At 42.8% G+C, this 17,317-nt stretch overlaps 1 protein-coding gene across 1 annotated transcript; it reads left to right on the top strand.

Annotated features, from left to right (window-relative positions):
* Positions 1-606: 606 nt before the first annotated feature.
* On the top strand, positions 607-16,639 carry npffr2a (neuropeptide FF receptor 2a; the record flags this gene model as incomplete). Its single annotated transcript, XM_084551143.1, has 3 exons — positions 607-934; positions 11,649-11,748; positions 15,787-16,639. The coding sequence occupies 3 exons, from the start codon at positions 607-609 to the stop codon at positions 16,637-16,639; spliced, it is 1,281 nt and encodes a 426-aa protein (XP_084407269.1).
* Between the last annotated feature and the right edge of the window lie 678 nt (positions 16,640-17,317).

Raw genomic sequence — 17,317 nt, forward strand, 5'->3', positions numbered from 1 at the left:
CAATACCAAATATTCAGTGGAACATTTTGGCCCGTTTGAAAGGTCATTTGTCATTGGATGGAAAAACCGCCAGCACTGTACAGACGCTGCAGAGCTGCATAGCGCAACGCCGGCTGGGAGTACACACTAGACACTGGTACTGGTGACATCCATCCACCCTCAATAAGAACACGCAGGTTCAACAAAACAACAATCCATGAGTGCTGGGAAAAAATAAATATTGTAATAAAAAGACAGGTGCATGGACCTGGCTTGAGTTGCACACACACATTTAAAATGTTCCTACTTTTAGTAGTAAGGTACTAGGAATATCATTGATTTGATTTGAGACTTTTTATTGTAAATTCGGACAAATTAATGTGACAGTGTTGTCTGTATTATAGTTTTTAAGTTAAGTTTTTAGCATGAATGCAGCCAAATATATTTTCCTTCCACAATGTCTCACAAAAGTTTGGTTTTAGATTCAAGACATACTTATATATATCACAACTGGATTGCAATTAAGATCATAAAAGTGAAGCATTTCTTCAATATTTGCCACTCTTTAAATTGCGTTTAGAAAGTAAACTGATTCACCATGAAGCCTCTCACTGTTACAGGTTTAAAATGAACGAAGAACTCGAGAACAACTTGACTCAACTCTACGACAACTGGACTTTTTACAACTCCTCCCTGGAGTCCGTCATACCCAGGAACAACATCACCTATGTTGGATTTTACCTGCACCAGCCGTCCACGGCGGCCATCTTCATCGTGTCCTACCTGCTCATCTTCCTCGTGTGCATGGTGGGAAACGGAGTGGTGTGCTTCATCGTGCTGCGGAGCAAAAACATGCGGACCGTCACCAACTTGTTCATCCTGAACCTCGCTGTGAGTGACATCCTGGTTGGGATTTTCTGCATGCCCACGACACTTCTCGACAACATAATTACAGGTGAGTGGGACGATCATTAGAAACGTTCAGTGTGTTGTTTGGTCTTGACTTTGGCTTAAATGTTTAGGGTGGTTGTAGACGTAGTACCAACAGTATGCTGGCTGGTTGTTTCATTTCAACACTTGGGCCCAGACCAAACTATCGGGTGGATTGTCTTATCTCCAGAGAATTAACTGATTTTTCTTTTGGTGCCACCGCCCTGCAACATTTGGGGTTTTGCAGAAAATCTATTTAGGTCCAGTTAAAGCTCAGAGTTGAGCAGATGGATGTCAAGGGGATAAAAACTCTTCTTCAGCCTCTCAGTCTTTGTCCTCAGACAGCAGAAACGTCAGCCTGATGGCAGTAAGGAGAAGACAGCGTGTCCAGGGTGAATGGGCTGTTCCAGGATCTTCTTGGCCCTTAACCCTCAACATTTAGTATAAATGTCCTGCAGCTGGGGAGGGGGGTTCTGATGGTCCGCTCTGCTGAACGGACCACCCTTTTGAGGTCCACAAAGTCCTGCCTGGTGCAATTTCCCATCCAGGTGGTGATGCTCCCACACGAGAGGCTCTCGATGGTGCAGGTGTAAAAGTTCCTGAGCACCTTGAGAGGGCGCTTAAAGTCACTGAGGCGTCTGAGGAGGTAGAGACGCTGTCTGGCCTTCTTCACGATGGTGTTCAGGTGATGAGAACCTCAGGGTTTTTATCAGACTTTTTATTATTTCCTTTTCTATTTTTATTTTAATTATATGTTATAACTACATGTTTTAATTTTATGAGCTGAAAAGCATTTTATCCATATTGGTCGTTTTAGTCCTCGGTTTTTAGCCCCAGTGTTTCCTCATGGGGGCCGACCACACTGGGAGTTGCGGCTGGTCTACTGACGGGGGTGCTGTCCTGTGGGCGGCTCTGGCCCTGGTGGCTGGAGGGCTCTGCACCTTGGTGTGGGGCCTCCTGTCTGCCCGGGTCGGGGCTGTCTCTATGGCGGTGCTCCCTACAGTCGTGGGCTGGAGGCCCTCTCGGTGTGGTCGGCTCCCAAAGGTGGCTTTCTCCTTGCGCCAGGTCTTGATGCCCGGCCATGTCTCTTGTGGGTGTGTGGGTGGGGTGTGTGGGACATGTCTGGGTGTGTGTGTGTGTGTGTGTGGGGGTGTGTGTGTGTGTGTGTGTGTTGGGGGGGGGGTATGTTTGTGTCTCGTGTCTCTGTGTTTTTATGGGGGTGGGAGGGTTCGATTTTTTGTTCTGTTTTTGCTGTTTTTAGCCTCTGTGAGGCACTTTGTGTTGCTTTTAAAAGGCATGAAAAGTGCAATATAAATAAATTTGATTTGATTTGATTTGATATGAGTCCATGACGGGTCCTGTGAGATGGTCGCTCCCGAGTATCTGAAATTGTCCACTCTTTCCACCTCAGAGCCACTGATAATAACTGGATGTAAGCCCCTCTGCTGTTTCCTGCTGAAGTTCATGGAAAAGGTAGCTCATTTGCATTTTAATGACAATGTTATAACCTCGAATTCATATCTGTAAATATCTGTAATTAGAAGATATATTGCGCCAAACACCGGTAACTAATGAGATCCTGGAACACATCCAACCAACATTTTTATGGTGATGCTAATTGTGCATTAATTGCCTCATATATAGCCACACATAAACACAAATGTTCCTATCATTAGTGTGTAGGTGGCTGAGGTGGTTTGATTCCAGGAACTCCATTTCCAAAAAGTGTCCTTCAGCCTGAAGTAGCAGGTGAGCTTGTGGCACGTCCACTCCACCGCCACTGGTGTGCAAGCACTAGGTTAAGAGAAGTGCCATGTAAATGCGAGCCCTTTGTTAGCAGTCAGCTTAAATCTCAAGCTAAACGTGATAAAGTCCAGTTTTGACATGTGGTCTGACTTTGATGACTGGTTTCCCAGGTCTGGCCACGACACAGAGCATAATCAATCAATCTGTGGCGCCACCCTTTTCGCCCCAGCAGTGATAAGAAAGAACAAATCTCTGAGGAAACAGTGTTCCCTCCATTTTCATTTTCTCCCACCAGTAATTGTTCTCTGTGGTGTGAAATGAGGCATTACGGCTTTGCAAAGCTGCCGGCATTGTTAATCCCTTTATTAACCTCGATGTCTAATCCACAATCGCTGATATTATTTCATTTACAGCGCGGCCCTTGTTGTTTTTTTTAGTTTAGATCTGCTTTAATATGAACTACTGAGGTTTTTCTGTGAGCTCTGCGCGTGCTAAACGAGCCTTGTGAACATCGTCGCACCAGTTTTCCTACTGGGCCGTGGCGATCAACGATAGAGCAGGCTGACGGGAGTTGAAATTGCGAGCTGTCAGGGAGGAGATAAAGTCTCCTTCCCCTGCACACCAGTAAGTATGAGCGAGGCTTTTGCGCTAATTTGACTTGACAGCTGGCTCTTGATGACACAAATATCACATGAGGGGTTTTTAATGTGAGTGATAGAGGCCGAGGGTTTCAGATCCTTATTATAGTCTGTTTACTGGAGCTGCTGAGCTTCCTCAGAGGACAAAAATCAAGACAATCAGTTTTCAAATGTCACCAACTTGGATGAAAATGTATTCTGCATCAAGTGCTTTTGAGTCAATCTGAAACCTAAACCTGTCTCTTTATGTTACCCAAAAGAATCGCAATTTAATGACAAACAAGTCCTGTCAGATTTCCTACAGTGACGGCTGCTCAACTAAATTCATCTCCTGATATTATATTAGGTTCAGCTAATTACACATCAGTTGTTCAGATATGCCTCTTTACACAAGCAGATTAAGTATTAAAAGACTATTATTATTGTCTAAACCAGGAAAATGTCAGCACCTGTCATTGAGTTTTGGGGATATCCAGCTGGCTGGAGAGCTTTGTACGATTAAATCTCTGCTTCCATGACATAACATCAGAATTACATCCTGAAATATGAGTGACAGCTTGCAGCTACCAGAAGTAACAGGGCAAAAGCTTATTAGCTTGGCAGTAGATTATCTCGTTTTAAATTATGCAAAGATTCACAAAAATCTGTTGAACGGAGAACATGAAGACGCCAGTAAACAACATCTGCTGTGAACAGTATACTGCAGAACTATTCTTTTCTTTTTTTTTTACATGCAAATAAAGGTCAGAAACAAAAGCTTCTTAAGTCAGTGTGGCACAGATGTCGTAAATACAGCGAAAGCTACAGGGAAGTTTCACAAAGCTTGTTCATATCGTTCAGCAGCAGAATAACAAATCACTTCCTTCTGGGCAGAAAAACACAGTGAAGCCCACGTCACACTGTGAGAGAGAGACCTTCAAAGAGATGCTGGCTGACACGCAGCCATAACTGTATTATGAACGCAAGCTGGCTCTCTGCACTCATCCACACATGTGGAAATTGTGACTTGGCCAAGAAGTGATGAGGATTGATCAGGAGGGTTAGCAAACAGGCTAAACATGTGTCCTTTTAAACAACCAAGTAGCTTCACGTCTAACCTTTTAAAACCGAATGTCTCACCGGCAACACTTTTTGGCATTTCACTTTCGTCTCACCCAGAAAGTTATTACCACAGACTGTATATAAATATGGATAACGCGCCTCCACTTTCTTGAACTGGCCAAACTGATGCTATTTTTCCTGGGATGCGGGCGGAGTCATCTTAATTAATATTGCACTCTGCTCCACCTCCACCAGTTACAAGCAATTGTTGGATTATAAACTGTACTTACTTATTGAATTATTTTTTTTTTTCCAGTTCTCACAGCACTATTGGCATGGTTGGCATGGCGACTTGCAGTCTTCACGATGTCCCATCCTGTTTCTATAGCGTCAAATAACTAACTAAAACAAAACTTCTCAGAAAAATGTGATATTGCACCAATATGACATGACTGAAACCATCCTTGAAAATGTTTTATTTGATGTGTATGTTTGTGTTTTAGTTCGGCCCAAGTCCCACCCACTAATGTGGGGGGGCGGAGCTTATGGCCTATACTGCAGCCAGCCACCAGGGGGAGCTCTACTTGCTTTGGCTTCACTTTAGAGGAGCTGTTGTTCCGTCGCCTATCTTTATACAGTCTATGATTATAACTCTATAACATGCAGTAAAGTGTAAAGAAATACCTGCCAGATATTGAAAGTTCCAGCTATTCTGGAAAAATAGGCAAATCTTTTATTCATGGGACATTTTCTGACCTTTTTATAGTTTTCAGAATAAGCAATAACCTAAGCTAAAATTGTCTGCCTGTATTTTTTTTAAGGCTTAAACATGTTCATGGTACTTCTCTGAGCTTGAGCAATTGCCCTAGTGTTATTAAGCGTCATCTTTGTTGTAATCGGCTTAAAGGTTTGGAAAGGCTCCAATAATCAAGGTTGCTTCGTCAGCTTTGTTTACACGAATAGTCTCGTTATCGATTATTCTATTGCTTCCTGTTGAACATTTTGACCTAGCTTAGTTGATAGGGCGTCTTCAAATAGCTTACTGTCTTTTCACAATATAAATAAAAGCCCAAGAGTACTGTAACAAACTCGAAATTAGCTGGAAGCTACAGTTTAATTAGTCTAAAATCTAATCTGGATGGAACAAACCAGACTAAACGACAATCAAATCAAATTAGAATTTACTCCACAGACAACAAAATACTCAAAGCACACAGGCAGTTAAAAGTGGTAAACAAAGAAGAAGAAGAAGAAGAAAATGTTTTGTATTAGAATATATTGGCTGTATTTGCTTGAGAATTAATTTCAGAACTCTTTGACTTTAACCAAATGTTTTGATTTTGCCGTCTGAATACAAAGTGGCTCACATTATGAATTAATCTCTCATAAACTCAAAGAGTTCTCAAGTGATTAAATGAGGTTAAGTGCTTCGTACCAGGAGCTATTCAGCTGTTCAGACACTCAGCTGAAATTAAAATATTTCCATATTCCTCAGATTCTGAATGGCTTTGTGATTCTGAAAGAAGGAGTCAAGGACGACAGACGTAGGTAAAGGTTCAGACGTTGCATTAACATCAGCGCTGGGGAATCCGATCACAAGTTACCAGCATAGAGTACAGTTGTGAACAGGTCTGGGTCGCATTTGTCCGCATCCCTTTAGTAGATTCTCTTTGCAAAGGGGAGATCCTGCTGGAACCATGCAGCTAGAGTCATACTTCTCGAATTCTTGAACATGTGCAGAGAAGTAGATAACAGAGAATGTGCAGCTGCATAAAGAGGTGTCAAGAAGAATCAGGGTGCAGTTTGTAGAAGGGGTTAGGGTTATGAAAGATGCAGAAGACCAAGAGGTAAGAGAGTCTCTTGGTGAGAAAAAAGTTGGGGAGATGTCACCACCAGTCTGAACCCACCAAGAAGTATTCGATTTTTATGCTATACAGTATATATCCGGCTTATCACTTGAGTGATCGTGCCCTGGGCTCGGAGTGCTGCCGAATGTGTGTGACCTACTGTCGGCTGCTGTGCCTACCTGTGCTGACACAGATAGAGCACCGGAGCTGCTGCTGCTGCTGTTGCTCTACGGTGCGCTCCACCTATCAAGGATGTGATTTATGTGTGCGTGTGCGCCCCTCTGCCTCTGTGTTGGAAGCTGGGAAATAAAAAAGGAAGAATCTACATAAGAACTGAATTTCTTATTGTCTCAACTGATTCACAAATCTCAAAGTCTTTATTTTTATTGTGACAAAATAAGTTGCTGTGTTGACGGACAGAGAAAGGCAGAACTCAACAGATGGTGAACATGCTTGGCAGTAATAGGAAGTTTATATTTCTGCATCAATTTGACGTCGTGGCTATGGCGACAGGCCAGACCCTATTCATGGCCCTAACGCAACGACGCAGACCGCAAAAGCTGTTTGATCCGCTTGGTCGCGTGTTATTAAACTTTCATATTTCCGGCTGCTTCTCCATCTCTGCAGTTTTTGAATTGATTGTTTTGGATCAATAAAGATGGAACACACCAAAGAAAAATTGAGGAGGTTCGAAGGTACAAGAATTTGTACGACTCATCTTCAGCGAAATTTCGATGGATGCTGAATGTGAAGCAGGAAGTCGAATCAAAAACTAACCCGACTGGCAGAAGACACAGGGCTGACTAGCACTTGGGTGGTGCCAGACTGATGACCGCACAAGTATAAATGGCTCGCACTGGTGTACGCTACGTACGTAAGTTACGGCGTCTAGTCCCGCAGCGGTATAAATCGTACTTAACTGTAGTACAGGTTGGGGCACATATTTGTATTTAAGTATTTAGTACTGGTTTGTTTTTTCTTTCAAGACAGAAGTGGCTTGTAAAAATACAATTACTCACCCTCAACAGTCCCTTGTTTAAACAATCCTGTGCCCTTAGAGCATCTAATAGGTTTCCAGCTACTGCCATAATGGAGAAAAGGGTTCTCCATCATTAAACGTTAACCACAAAAGCTCTATCTTGAGTAAAGGAAGACCACGGGATCGGGATGTCAGTGTTGCAGTTACCAAGTGCTGTGGGTCTCCCAGATATTAAGAGATATCAATTGAGTGCCCATCTGAGATACATAGCTGATGGGATTAAAGATGATGCTTCCTCAATCTGGCTTGATATCGAGAAGTCCTTATCCAATTGTCCTTCATTCTACTTCATTCATCTTCTGGAATAAGCATTCCTGTGAAGAGTTGCGGGGTCTGCTGGAGCCTATTCCAGCTGTCATCGAGTGAAAGGTGGGGTCCACCCTGGACAGGTCTCCATTCTATCGCAGGGCTGACACAGAGAGACAGACAACCATTCACACTCACATTCACACCTACGGCCAATTTAGAATGAACCTAACGAGCATGTCTTTGGACAGTGGGAGGAAGCTGGAGTACCTGGAGAGAACCCACACAGACACAGGGAGAACATGCAAACTCCACACAGAAAGGCCCAGTCGGCCCATGGATTCCAACCCGGGACCTTCTCGCTGTGAGGTATCAGCGCTAACCACGACTCCACTGTGCCGCCTAAAAAATCTACTTTTTATTGATAAACTAAAATGTTTTAAAAAGCTTTGCAGCAACCCAGTTACAATTAATACTGTTAGAGCATGGAGGCTCACGCAGCATATGGAAGGCAGATCAGGATTTACGCCGGTTTCCGTCGGTTGATAACCCTGACTTTCACCCAGGAACTTTGGACGGGGCTTTTAAATGTTGGACAGCTCAGGGAATCTTTTTGATGGTCCTACCCTCCTGACTTTAAATCAAGCTATCAAGAAATTATCTGTTTCGTTATTTTCAGATCCGAGATTTTATCATAAAATGTAGATCTCTGCTTGCTGATATGAATGTCACACAGATAGAGAAACAGGTACTTCTTTCTCGGGGAAATGCTTCCATTAACCTTTTTGTGCCGGTCTGAGGGATTGCTCAAATCTCGGCGCTCGGACGCTCGCTGGGAGTGATCTGGGAGAGGGAACTGGGTGATGCGATAACTGAGGAGATGTGGGAGGACATCTGGGATAATGCAAGGCATGGCAATTTAAGACGCTGCATAGAGCACACGTCGGTTAAAACCGTCTTAAATGTAAGACAGAAATTGATGACCTTACTATTTCTGTGCAAAACTACAAAGAATAGTGGAGGGGTGTCATGTTTGAAATGCAAAAGGTTCTGAGGAAGAAGCTTGAACTCGACCCGGTTTCCCTCCTTCTTGGTCTTCCCAGTGATCGTGTAACTGATATACATATATCAGGAAAAACTGTATAATGTTATGACATTTCATGCCACGAAAAATATTCTTCAGCACTGGATCTCAGCTAAGGCCCCCTCATGGTGGGATGGCGTAGGACGATAATGGAATACATACCTCTAGACTTTCTCACCATTTCTTGACTATATTAATGTAAATATTTCTGCTCTGCTGACAAGAGCATTCGTCACTTCCCACTGTATTTCGCTCTACACTGCTTGTGCACACACTGTAATTTCATAATTTTCACACTAGAAGAAAACTGTGACATGCTTACAGATACATATGTTAATTTACATAAATATGCTTACTCTCATACACCTTTCTGCTTTTTTTAAATTTTATGTATGATTATGTGTTATGTGCAGCTCAGCAGCGAAAGCATGGTGGCACGGTGTGAAACCATTCCTAATTGGAAATCGTGATACTCCCCGAGATCCTCACTCTTCATGCAAATGTATGAGAGACTTGCTACAGGCAGCGTCATGTGCAGCTTTCTGTCCCTTTGACCGCGGGGCCGCAGCAAGGCGAGCCTCTTGTTTGGCCTGTGAGCGCTTCGCATCTGCCATTGTCTTTCAAAGGATGCTTTAATCTAACGCGCCATTAGGATGCTTTCGCAGCGCGCAGTGCTTTGGCTGACAGCGGGTATTGTAATCCGCATCAGTGTTTACTGGCCCACTGTGAACCGCATAAAAAGAGGCATTATGAGGACAAGATTAAAGCAGCGGTGTCACCCTAAAGAGTACTGTTTATCTACTCAACAATGATCAAATAGCTTTTTAACAAGACACACTGGGTGATGGGACTTTGCAGCTAAATACAAACATTAGTTGAATTAACATCCCGCAAACCTATATTATAACTAGGCGTGGGACTTTAAGAATAAAAAAATAACGCATTTGATCGCAGTTTGCATTCCAAACAACACAGAACTTTTGTCAGTACACGATTTCCTGGTACTCCGATTACGCTGATGCACACGTCAGAGCTCGGCTAACTGCTATCAAAATGGAGGAATCCGATGAAAGCACATTGCTAGGACTGATGGAAGGCAAATTTTATTTCAAAAAACTACCTGATGGAAGTCTTGATAAAAGCGGGGTTTTGTGCAAATTGTGCAAAAAAAAAAAAGAGTTTGCATACCACCGAAGCACTTCAACCCTACGGTGCCATCTAAATGCAAAACATGTTGCAGTGAGCACAGAAACCGCTGGAGCTGTTAGCGCTAGTAGGACAAGACGTGTCGACAGCCCGAACTTTAGGTCTGTTCAGTTTTGGCCAGGGATATTTTCTTTCTTTTTTCCACTGTTTTGAATTGAAATGTAATTAAATGCATTTTTCCAGACATTAAAAGAGCTTGCGTTTACAATATTCATGTCTGTGTCTATAATTTGATTCAGTCGTCCTCTAAAATCCATTTAAATTGAAAAATGTTGCTTTTTGGGGCATATATTGCAATACGATTAAAATGTGATTAATCGAGATTAATTAATCGCAAAGCCTTTAATTAATTAGATTAATTTTTTTTAATCACGTCCCACCCCTAATTATAACATATATTATAACAATAATAATGTAATGACTGGCTGGTCGTTTAAAGACAGTCTAAGTGACTGCAAACTCGAATATCAAGAATCGATAACAGAACTTTAGACGTGGTAATAAATACCCTTTGCCTCCACAGAAACGCAGAAGAAGCCATTTTTGAAAAAGGACTCTTGGATATTTCTGTTATTTGAGGAGATTAAGAAGCTGGCTGCGTTATATTGGTGCACAGACAGCTTCTTAATCAGCGTACGCCTTCAAAATGAAAAAGCACGAACACTACTTTGACCATCCTGTTGTCTGCATCGATCCACGAACGATTGGATTGTTACACTCACACATTTACAAGGCATCACGCAACAAGAGACTGAGGTGCACTCAGGTTGAGCTTGACACCAGCAAATGTGTTAACAAGACCTGTGTAAAAAAAAATAAAAAAATCGTGCTAAACAAATGCCCTCCTTTAAAGTCTCTCTGGAAACTTGGATGGAGCTGCCTTCTTCTTTTTAAGCCCCATAGTTTGTCTTGCAGGCATCTTCAAACGACCTCAGACACATGCTGGAAACCTCATGTTATAATCAGATTTACTTTTCAGAGCCACAAAGAGGCATTATTAGTCAATCTTACAAGCTGATTGCTGCTGCAGCTGTAAAACTTGTGAAACACCGCCCTCCTTTGAATGAAAGTTCCCTACTTTTTCTCGCCCTTCAAATTTCATCCCTCTTTCCCGTTTGAGTTCTCAGTTTCTGTCCTGCAAATAATACCCTCTGCCAAGAACGCTTCTTGCTCTGCATTTACATCTAAAATGTGTGACAATTACACACGGAAGCATTACAGAAGCCGGGGGTTTTGCCGACGAGAGTCTGCAGCCTGATTGTTTTTGAGGCTGCCACAATAAGACGCCTACACTGTCAGCACCTTCGCGGCTTGTCGCCAGTTTCCCCGATAAATACAGCTGAGGAAGGGATTGTTCTCCCTTCAGACACTTGGCTATGAAATTATGGAAAAAGCCCCTTCAGCTCTTCCTTTACACTGATGTGTTTGTCGGTGTGTGTCATTTTGAAGCTGCCAGAATTCATTCACTTTAGAGGTCTTAAAACCAATTATATGGCAGTCACGTTATCATGCATTTGCATGCATTCAGGTACATAAACTACTGTAAAATATATACAGTGATTTATGTAATGTTTAAAGGAGAAGGTCCCAGAATTCAAGGTAGGTTTGTTTAACTCGGAGACTGAAGGACGACTTCAGATTAAATATTTTTCATGCACAAGGTTAGTACGGCCTTTTGGGGATTCCAAGAGGATGTGCTCAGGGTTTAAAGATGGCCTTCTGTGTTTCCGCCTCAGTAGTTAATTATCTTTCACATAAACGTTGCCTCCGTGACCCCTCAAGTATATGCCATTACACGAACGCAGCAGCCCCGGGCCAGAGTTACCATGCCATCTGTCTGAATTTGTTGTCTCCCTGGTACATGAGCTGAACATATCTTTTCCCATTGACAGGATGGCCTTTTGGAAGCCTGGTCTGCAAAATGAGCGGCATGGTTCAAGGAATCTCGGTGTCGGCGTCCGTCTTCACGCTGGTCGCTATTGCTGTTGACAGGTACAGTGGTGGTGTTTCATTACTAGAGCTTCAACGGGCATTGCTTATACTTGGATCACACCTTCAAACAAGTAGCATGTGAAAAGAATATCAGAAGCAGAACTGGAATACTTTATTAATCCTAAACAAGGAAATTGTTTGGTTGCAGTTGCTCTCGTGAAGTGACTGTTGCAGCGAGATAGAGTCAAATGCAAATGGAATAAAATAACAATATAGAAAATAGCCCTGTGATAGACTGGCGAGCTGTCCAAGGTGTACCCCGCCTCTCGCCCGATGACAGCTGGAATAGGCTCCCTCCAGAGGATAAGCGGTTACATGGTTAAATGAATGAATGAATATCGAAAATATAAAATGTAAGATGCATAAAATCAAAATATTGCAAGTATTTACAAGTTGCAGAGGATGGTTACAATAAATTATAGAGTCTGAAATGTTAAGAGTGGCAACACTCAGCAGATACAATCGGAAAACATTAAAAGTGTAAAATCTTCCACTATGGATGAAAGACTAAAGATAAACTCATTGTCACATCACTGCCTTTTCCCTAAAGCTTTCATTAAAAAAAAATCTACTGAACAAGGCAGATATGATGAAGTTCCTGATTAAAAAAAGCTAAGAAGTGATTTGTCTGTCGCTTTGCAGGTGATTTATTCAAATAAAACTCGTCCCAACCCAATACTAATCCCAGCGCCTCTGCTGACTCACTTCATTTCTTATATATAAAAGCCAAAGAATATTGTATTTAGTCACAATTCTTTAAGGTTTGGATAAATGGATAATTTCCTTACTTTTATTGTGGCAACTCCAAAGTGCTTCCTTTCTCTTACTTATCAAATTATCTTGTGTCTGAATAGCGGTTTGCCATCAAACAAAAGAGAAGCGGCTTTACAATATGGTCTCATAGACATGGAAGTAGCATAGCCAGACCAGCTTCCCCACCTACAATTTTTTTATTTTCTTGTGGTAGAAAGTTGGTCCGGAGTCTCTCCGTTGGGAACCGATTATGATCGAGCAAAGATCTGCTGGTCCGATCGAATCGTTTGAGTGTGCCCTATGCCCTAATGGACCCAACAGTACCAGGGTCAATTCAATTTTATTTATAACAATACAAATTCTCTCAAGATGCTTTACAACATCCGGTCTGAAACCCCCAGAGCAAGCCTGAAGGCGACGGTGGCAAGGAAAAACTTTTAACAGGAAGAAACATTGAGCAGAACCTTGAGCTCATATGGAGGAACCCATCTGCCTAAGGCCGGCTGGGTAGAGACAGAATAGAGAGATAAGAGAACAAGAGGAGGAACGAGATAAACATACATCTGTCATAAATACACACATCTGACTAAAACGTACATGTAGAATCTGATGATGATACAAATACAACATAGTTGGTGATGTTACATGACAGCGTCGTGGTCATACACATCATCCAAGTCCTGCCGAACTGAATTTGTGTACAACAAAATGACTACTGTCGGAGATGTGTGCTCTTTAGTGGTCGCTATTGTGTCTGTTGCAAAAGCTGGTGAAAGCAATTAAGGTGTTCTTAATTGCTGTCACCAGCCAGCCACAACATTAAAACCACAGAAAGGAGAAGTAAATAACATCGACCATCTTGACTATTCAGTGTTCTTCTGGGAAGCTTTTGGACCTGGCATTCATTGGTGTGGATGTTCCTTAGACATGTAGCACCCACCTAGACCAGACCAGGCACCCCCACCCCATAGCAATGACACTCCTTGATGGCAGCAGCCATCCCCAGCAGCATGCAGCCTGACACAGGCACACGCACAAAAACACTTTAGGAACAACTTAAAAAAAAACATGAAGAACAGCACAAGGTGTTGACCTGGCCTCCAAATTCACTAGATCCCAAACTGATCAAGTATCTGTGGGATGATCCACAGAGGCCCCTCCCCTCAAATGCCCCCCACTAACGACATTCTGTTGCCAGACACCACAGGACACCCTCAGAAGGTCCATGTCCATTCTCTGATGAGTCACAACTGTTTTGGAGACCTACACAATATTAGGATAATGTTGTGACTGATCGGTGTATGTTTCAAGGCTTTAAGTGATGCTTGAATAACAGCACGGCTGCTTTAAGTGACCGGTGGTTGCCCTCACACTACACCTCTTTGACTTATTCAGGAGGTGTGACTTAAAGAGCACGATCTAACCTGTTCTTGTGCTCCTTTCCCTTCTGCACGAGTAGAGCAGTTACATGCATGCGGCGCACCAGAGGACATCAGAGTCATTCACTCTCTTTCAGATGCAACATGAATAGAACCAAGCGTGTCACTCAGTCCATCAGCACAATGGAACAAGAAAAAGCCTAAAGCCTTGCAATCATCTTAATTGAGAGGCAGGAAGAATAAGAAAGATTATTATAGGCCTGTATTGAGGTCTACTTCCAAAACATAGGAAGTTTTCTTTTTGTAAAACTAAGAAAATGCCAGAAATGATTAGTGAGTCAGACGCATAGACTGTAAAAAAAAATGCACGACGCATCTCCAACATCTTCCCATTGGTCTAACTGATGCTAGTATCCCAGGGATACGGGCAGCAGTGTCTTGCGAGTTTGGATCCGGAGTCTTGAGCGGTACTGTCCGAGAGTGGAGCCCCCACCCTTCCACATTTCCTCTAGACTCACTTGTGTTTGCTTTTGATTAATACCTCCCCCAGTTACAAAGAAATGCTGGATTATACACTGTTCTTATTTATTTACCCACAACAACGGTGACGCATTTGGCAGCTCTAAAGGGCATGATTTCTCTCTCGGGAGATGGTAGTAATGAAAAACAGAGCAGATGGATGGATAAATATTGTATTATTTGGGCCAGTGACACTTAAATGAATGACAGTGTCTCTCTGTAACCGTTTGATGTGTAAAAGAGTCCTCGCAAACAATCCTTTTCCGAGTGTACAAAACACCGATGAATCTGGGATGTCTTGTTAGCAAAGACACTCGGGCATTGTACAGCTTCATCACCCTACCCTGGCCCGAGCCCTCTTTTGAACAATCATGCAGAATTGCCTCTTCGCAGCTCACAAAGATGTCAACAGTTGCCTGTTAATCCTGTTTAATCACCCCATAAACCATTGGAGGAGGCCTCAGAATCATTCAGTGTGGAAATACAATTTGCTGCCAACACTAGAGCGTCGCAAACACTCGCACACACCGAGTTAGAGGGTGTAATGGAGGACTGAAGGGTGACAACAGCTCCTCAAGGTGTAAAAATGACTAAGCTGCATTTTTATCATTGTTCAGTCCTCAGACGTTACCCTGCCACTCTTTGATGTCGCTGGTGGGTGTCTGCGTCCTCTGGAGAGGACAGATGTAGAGTGAAACATTTTGGCATTCAAAATTCAAAGCAGTATTCATCAGACACACAGTTAGAAACAGATATGAGGTGACAAAGAGCTCTTTCTGCCACTGTTGTCATACCGATGCAAAGCCAGGTCACTTTCCTAGTCTTAATCTGGCTAATACACCATTACCCAAAAAAAATACTACAGTACAATAGACTGGGCATGCTTCATTTCACACTGCCGTGGGAAGCACATCTCAATCATCGCATTAGCAATCAGTCAAACGCATTTGCAGCGAGAGCTCAAATTGATCCAACCTCCGGCCGAACACGGAGGCCTCTTTGTGTTGCGGCTGTAATGATTTCCTGGCTCATTTTAGTGTCTAAAAGTGGCTGATTCAGGGATGCAGGATCCAGCCGGAAGCTCCATTAAGAGCTGTTTGTTTAAAGGTGTTAAAGCGCCTCAGTCAATGGCCGGTGAGAATAATGAGAAGAGGACTCGAGGTAAAGAAGAAGGCTGGAGGCATTTTGTGAAGCCATCGGCATTGTCATTCTGAAAAGCAAAAGACTGACAGTGCCTCCATTTGATTTGAGGCTGCGTTTGTTCCTTCAAACAGTGTGTCATTTAAAGACATTGAAGTTGTTGTTTTTTTACTGTCACCCACTTTTTTCTGTTTCTGTATCTTAATCATGTTTTCTTCTTCTTTTTTTTTTCTAAACTCTCTTTCAGATTCAGATGCATCGTCTACCCTTTCAAGCAAAAGCTGACAATATCAACAGCCACCCTGATAATAGTCATTATCTGGGTTCTGGCCATATCCATCATGTGTCCCTCGGGGGTGATGCTACAAGTGACCAAGGAGCAAACCATTCGTGTACTACTGGGCTACGACAACAAAACAACTCCCTTTTATTGGTGCAGAGAGAACTGGCCTAACCAGGAGATGAGGAAGATCTACACAACTGTCCTCTTTGCAAATATCTACCTTGCCCCTCTTTCCCTCATTGTGATCATGTACGCCCGGATCGGCATTACGCTTTTCAAAACAGCCGTTCCGACCGGAGGAAAGCCGGGCCACGACAACCGCCACACTGTGTCAAAGAAGAAGCAAAGGGTGATTAAGATGCTTCTAATAGTTGCGTTGCTCTTCATCCTTTCCTGGCTGCCTCTGTGGACCCTCATGATGCTGAGCGACTATGCCAGCCTGACTGAGCAACAGTACAGAATCATCAACATTTACATCTACCCCTTTGCCCACTGGCTAGCCTTCTTCAACAGCAGCGTCAACCCCATCATCTACGGTTTCTTCAATGAGAATTTCCGCAGAGGTTTTCAGGCTGTGTTCAAGTTCAGCCTGTGCACGGCGGACGGACAGCGGCGGAAAAACTACTCGCACAGGCTGCAGGGGAACTCTATACTCCCGGCCAATAACGTACAAACCTCCCTGGAACCTATTTCCCTCAACAGCCTGGAAAAAAACTCCTCGAGGCGACTCAACCATGTCGCCGAACACAATTTGGTCATGGAGGACTTGGAAAAGGCGTCTTGCAGTAGTGGCGGTGTGACTGCAGTGTCTATTTGAGGACACAGACATTAGTCAAGGGGATGTGCAGAGGTGCCCAAGCTTAAGCCCTACGCTGTGCCTAAGTAAACCGAAAGGCTCCCTGGAAAAAGGTTGCAAAAGCTGACGTTTATGTGTAATTTGTTTAAAGGTAATTACAAATAGTCAGAATAGGCAAATTAAAAATGAACAATACTGGAAATCTAACCAGTATCGTGTCCTTTTGACTTGGCAAGGAGGGTTTGCCTCTGAAAAAGATGTTAGATTGAGAATACCCCCTTTTGGTTGTTAACCTTTAATTAAAACATTTAAAACACACAATGTATGTGGCGCATATTGTGTTAAAATTGAAGCAGGTTGTGATGTAGATATCGCAGCTATAAACAAATGGAAAAGCTCTTGTTGTCCATTGGACAACGGTTGATATCGCATTGATAACAGGCTACTGTCTTGCACCGTGACATACCTAATAAAAACTGTATGTATAAATGTAATATAAAGATGCATCAACGTGTATGTACTACAGTATTTGCAAAGCAGATTTCAAGAGTTAAGTCACATAGACAAATCATTTCATGTTCGTGTTAACGGGCACATTAGATGGGACTCTTTTACTGCATGTCAGGATTTGTCTTGAGTGTCTTCAATGCACTTGAGGTCAGGTTGAAATACTTTCAAATCTTGAATACAAAATGAAAC

Source organism: Chelon labrosus (genome assembly GCF_963514085.1).
Source record: "Chelon labrosus genome assembly, chromosome: 9".
NCBI classification, from domain to species: domain Eukaryota; kingdom Metazoa; phylum Chordata; class Actinopteri; order Mugiliformes; family Mugilidae; genus Chelon; species Chelon labrosus.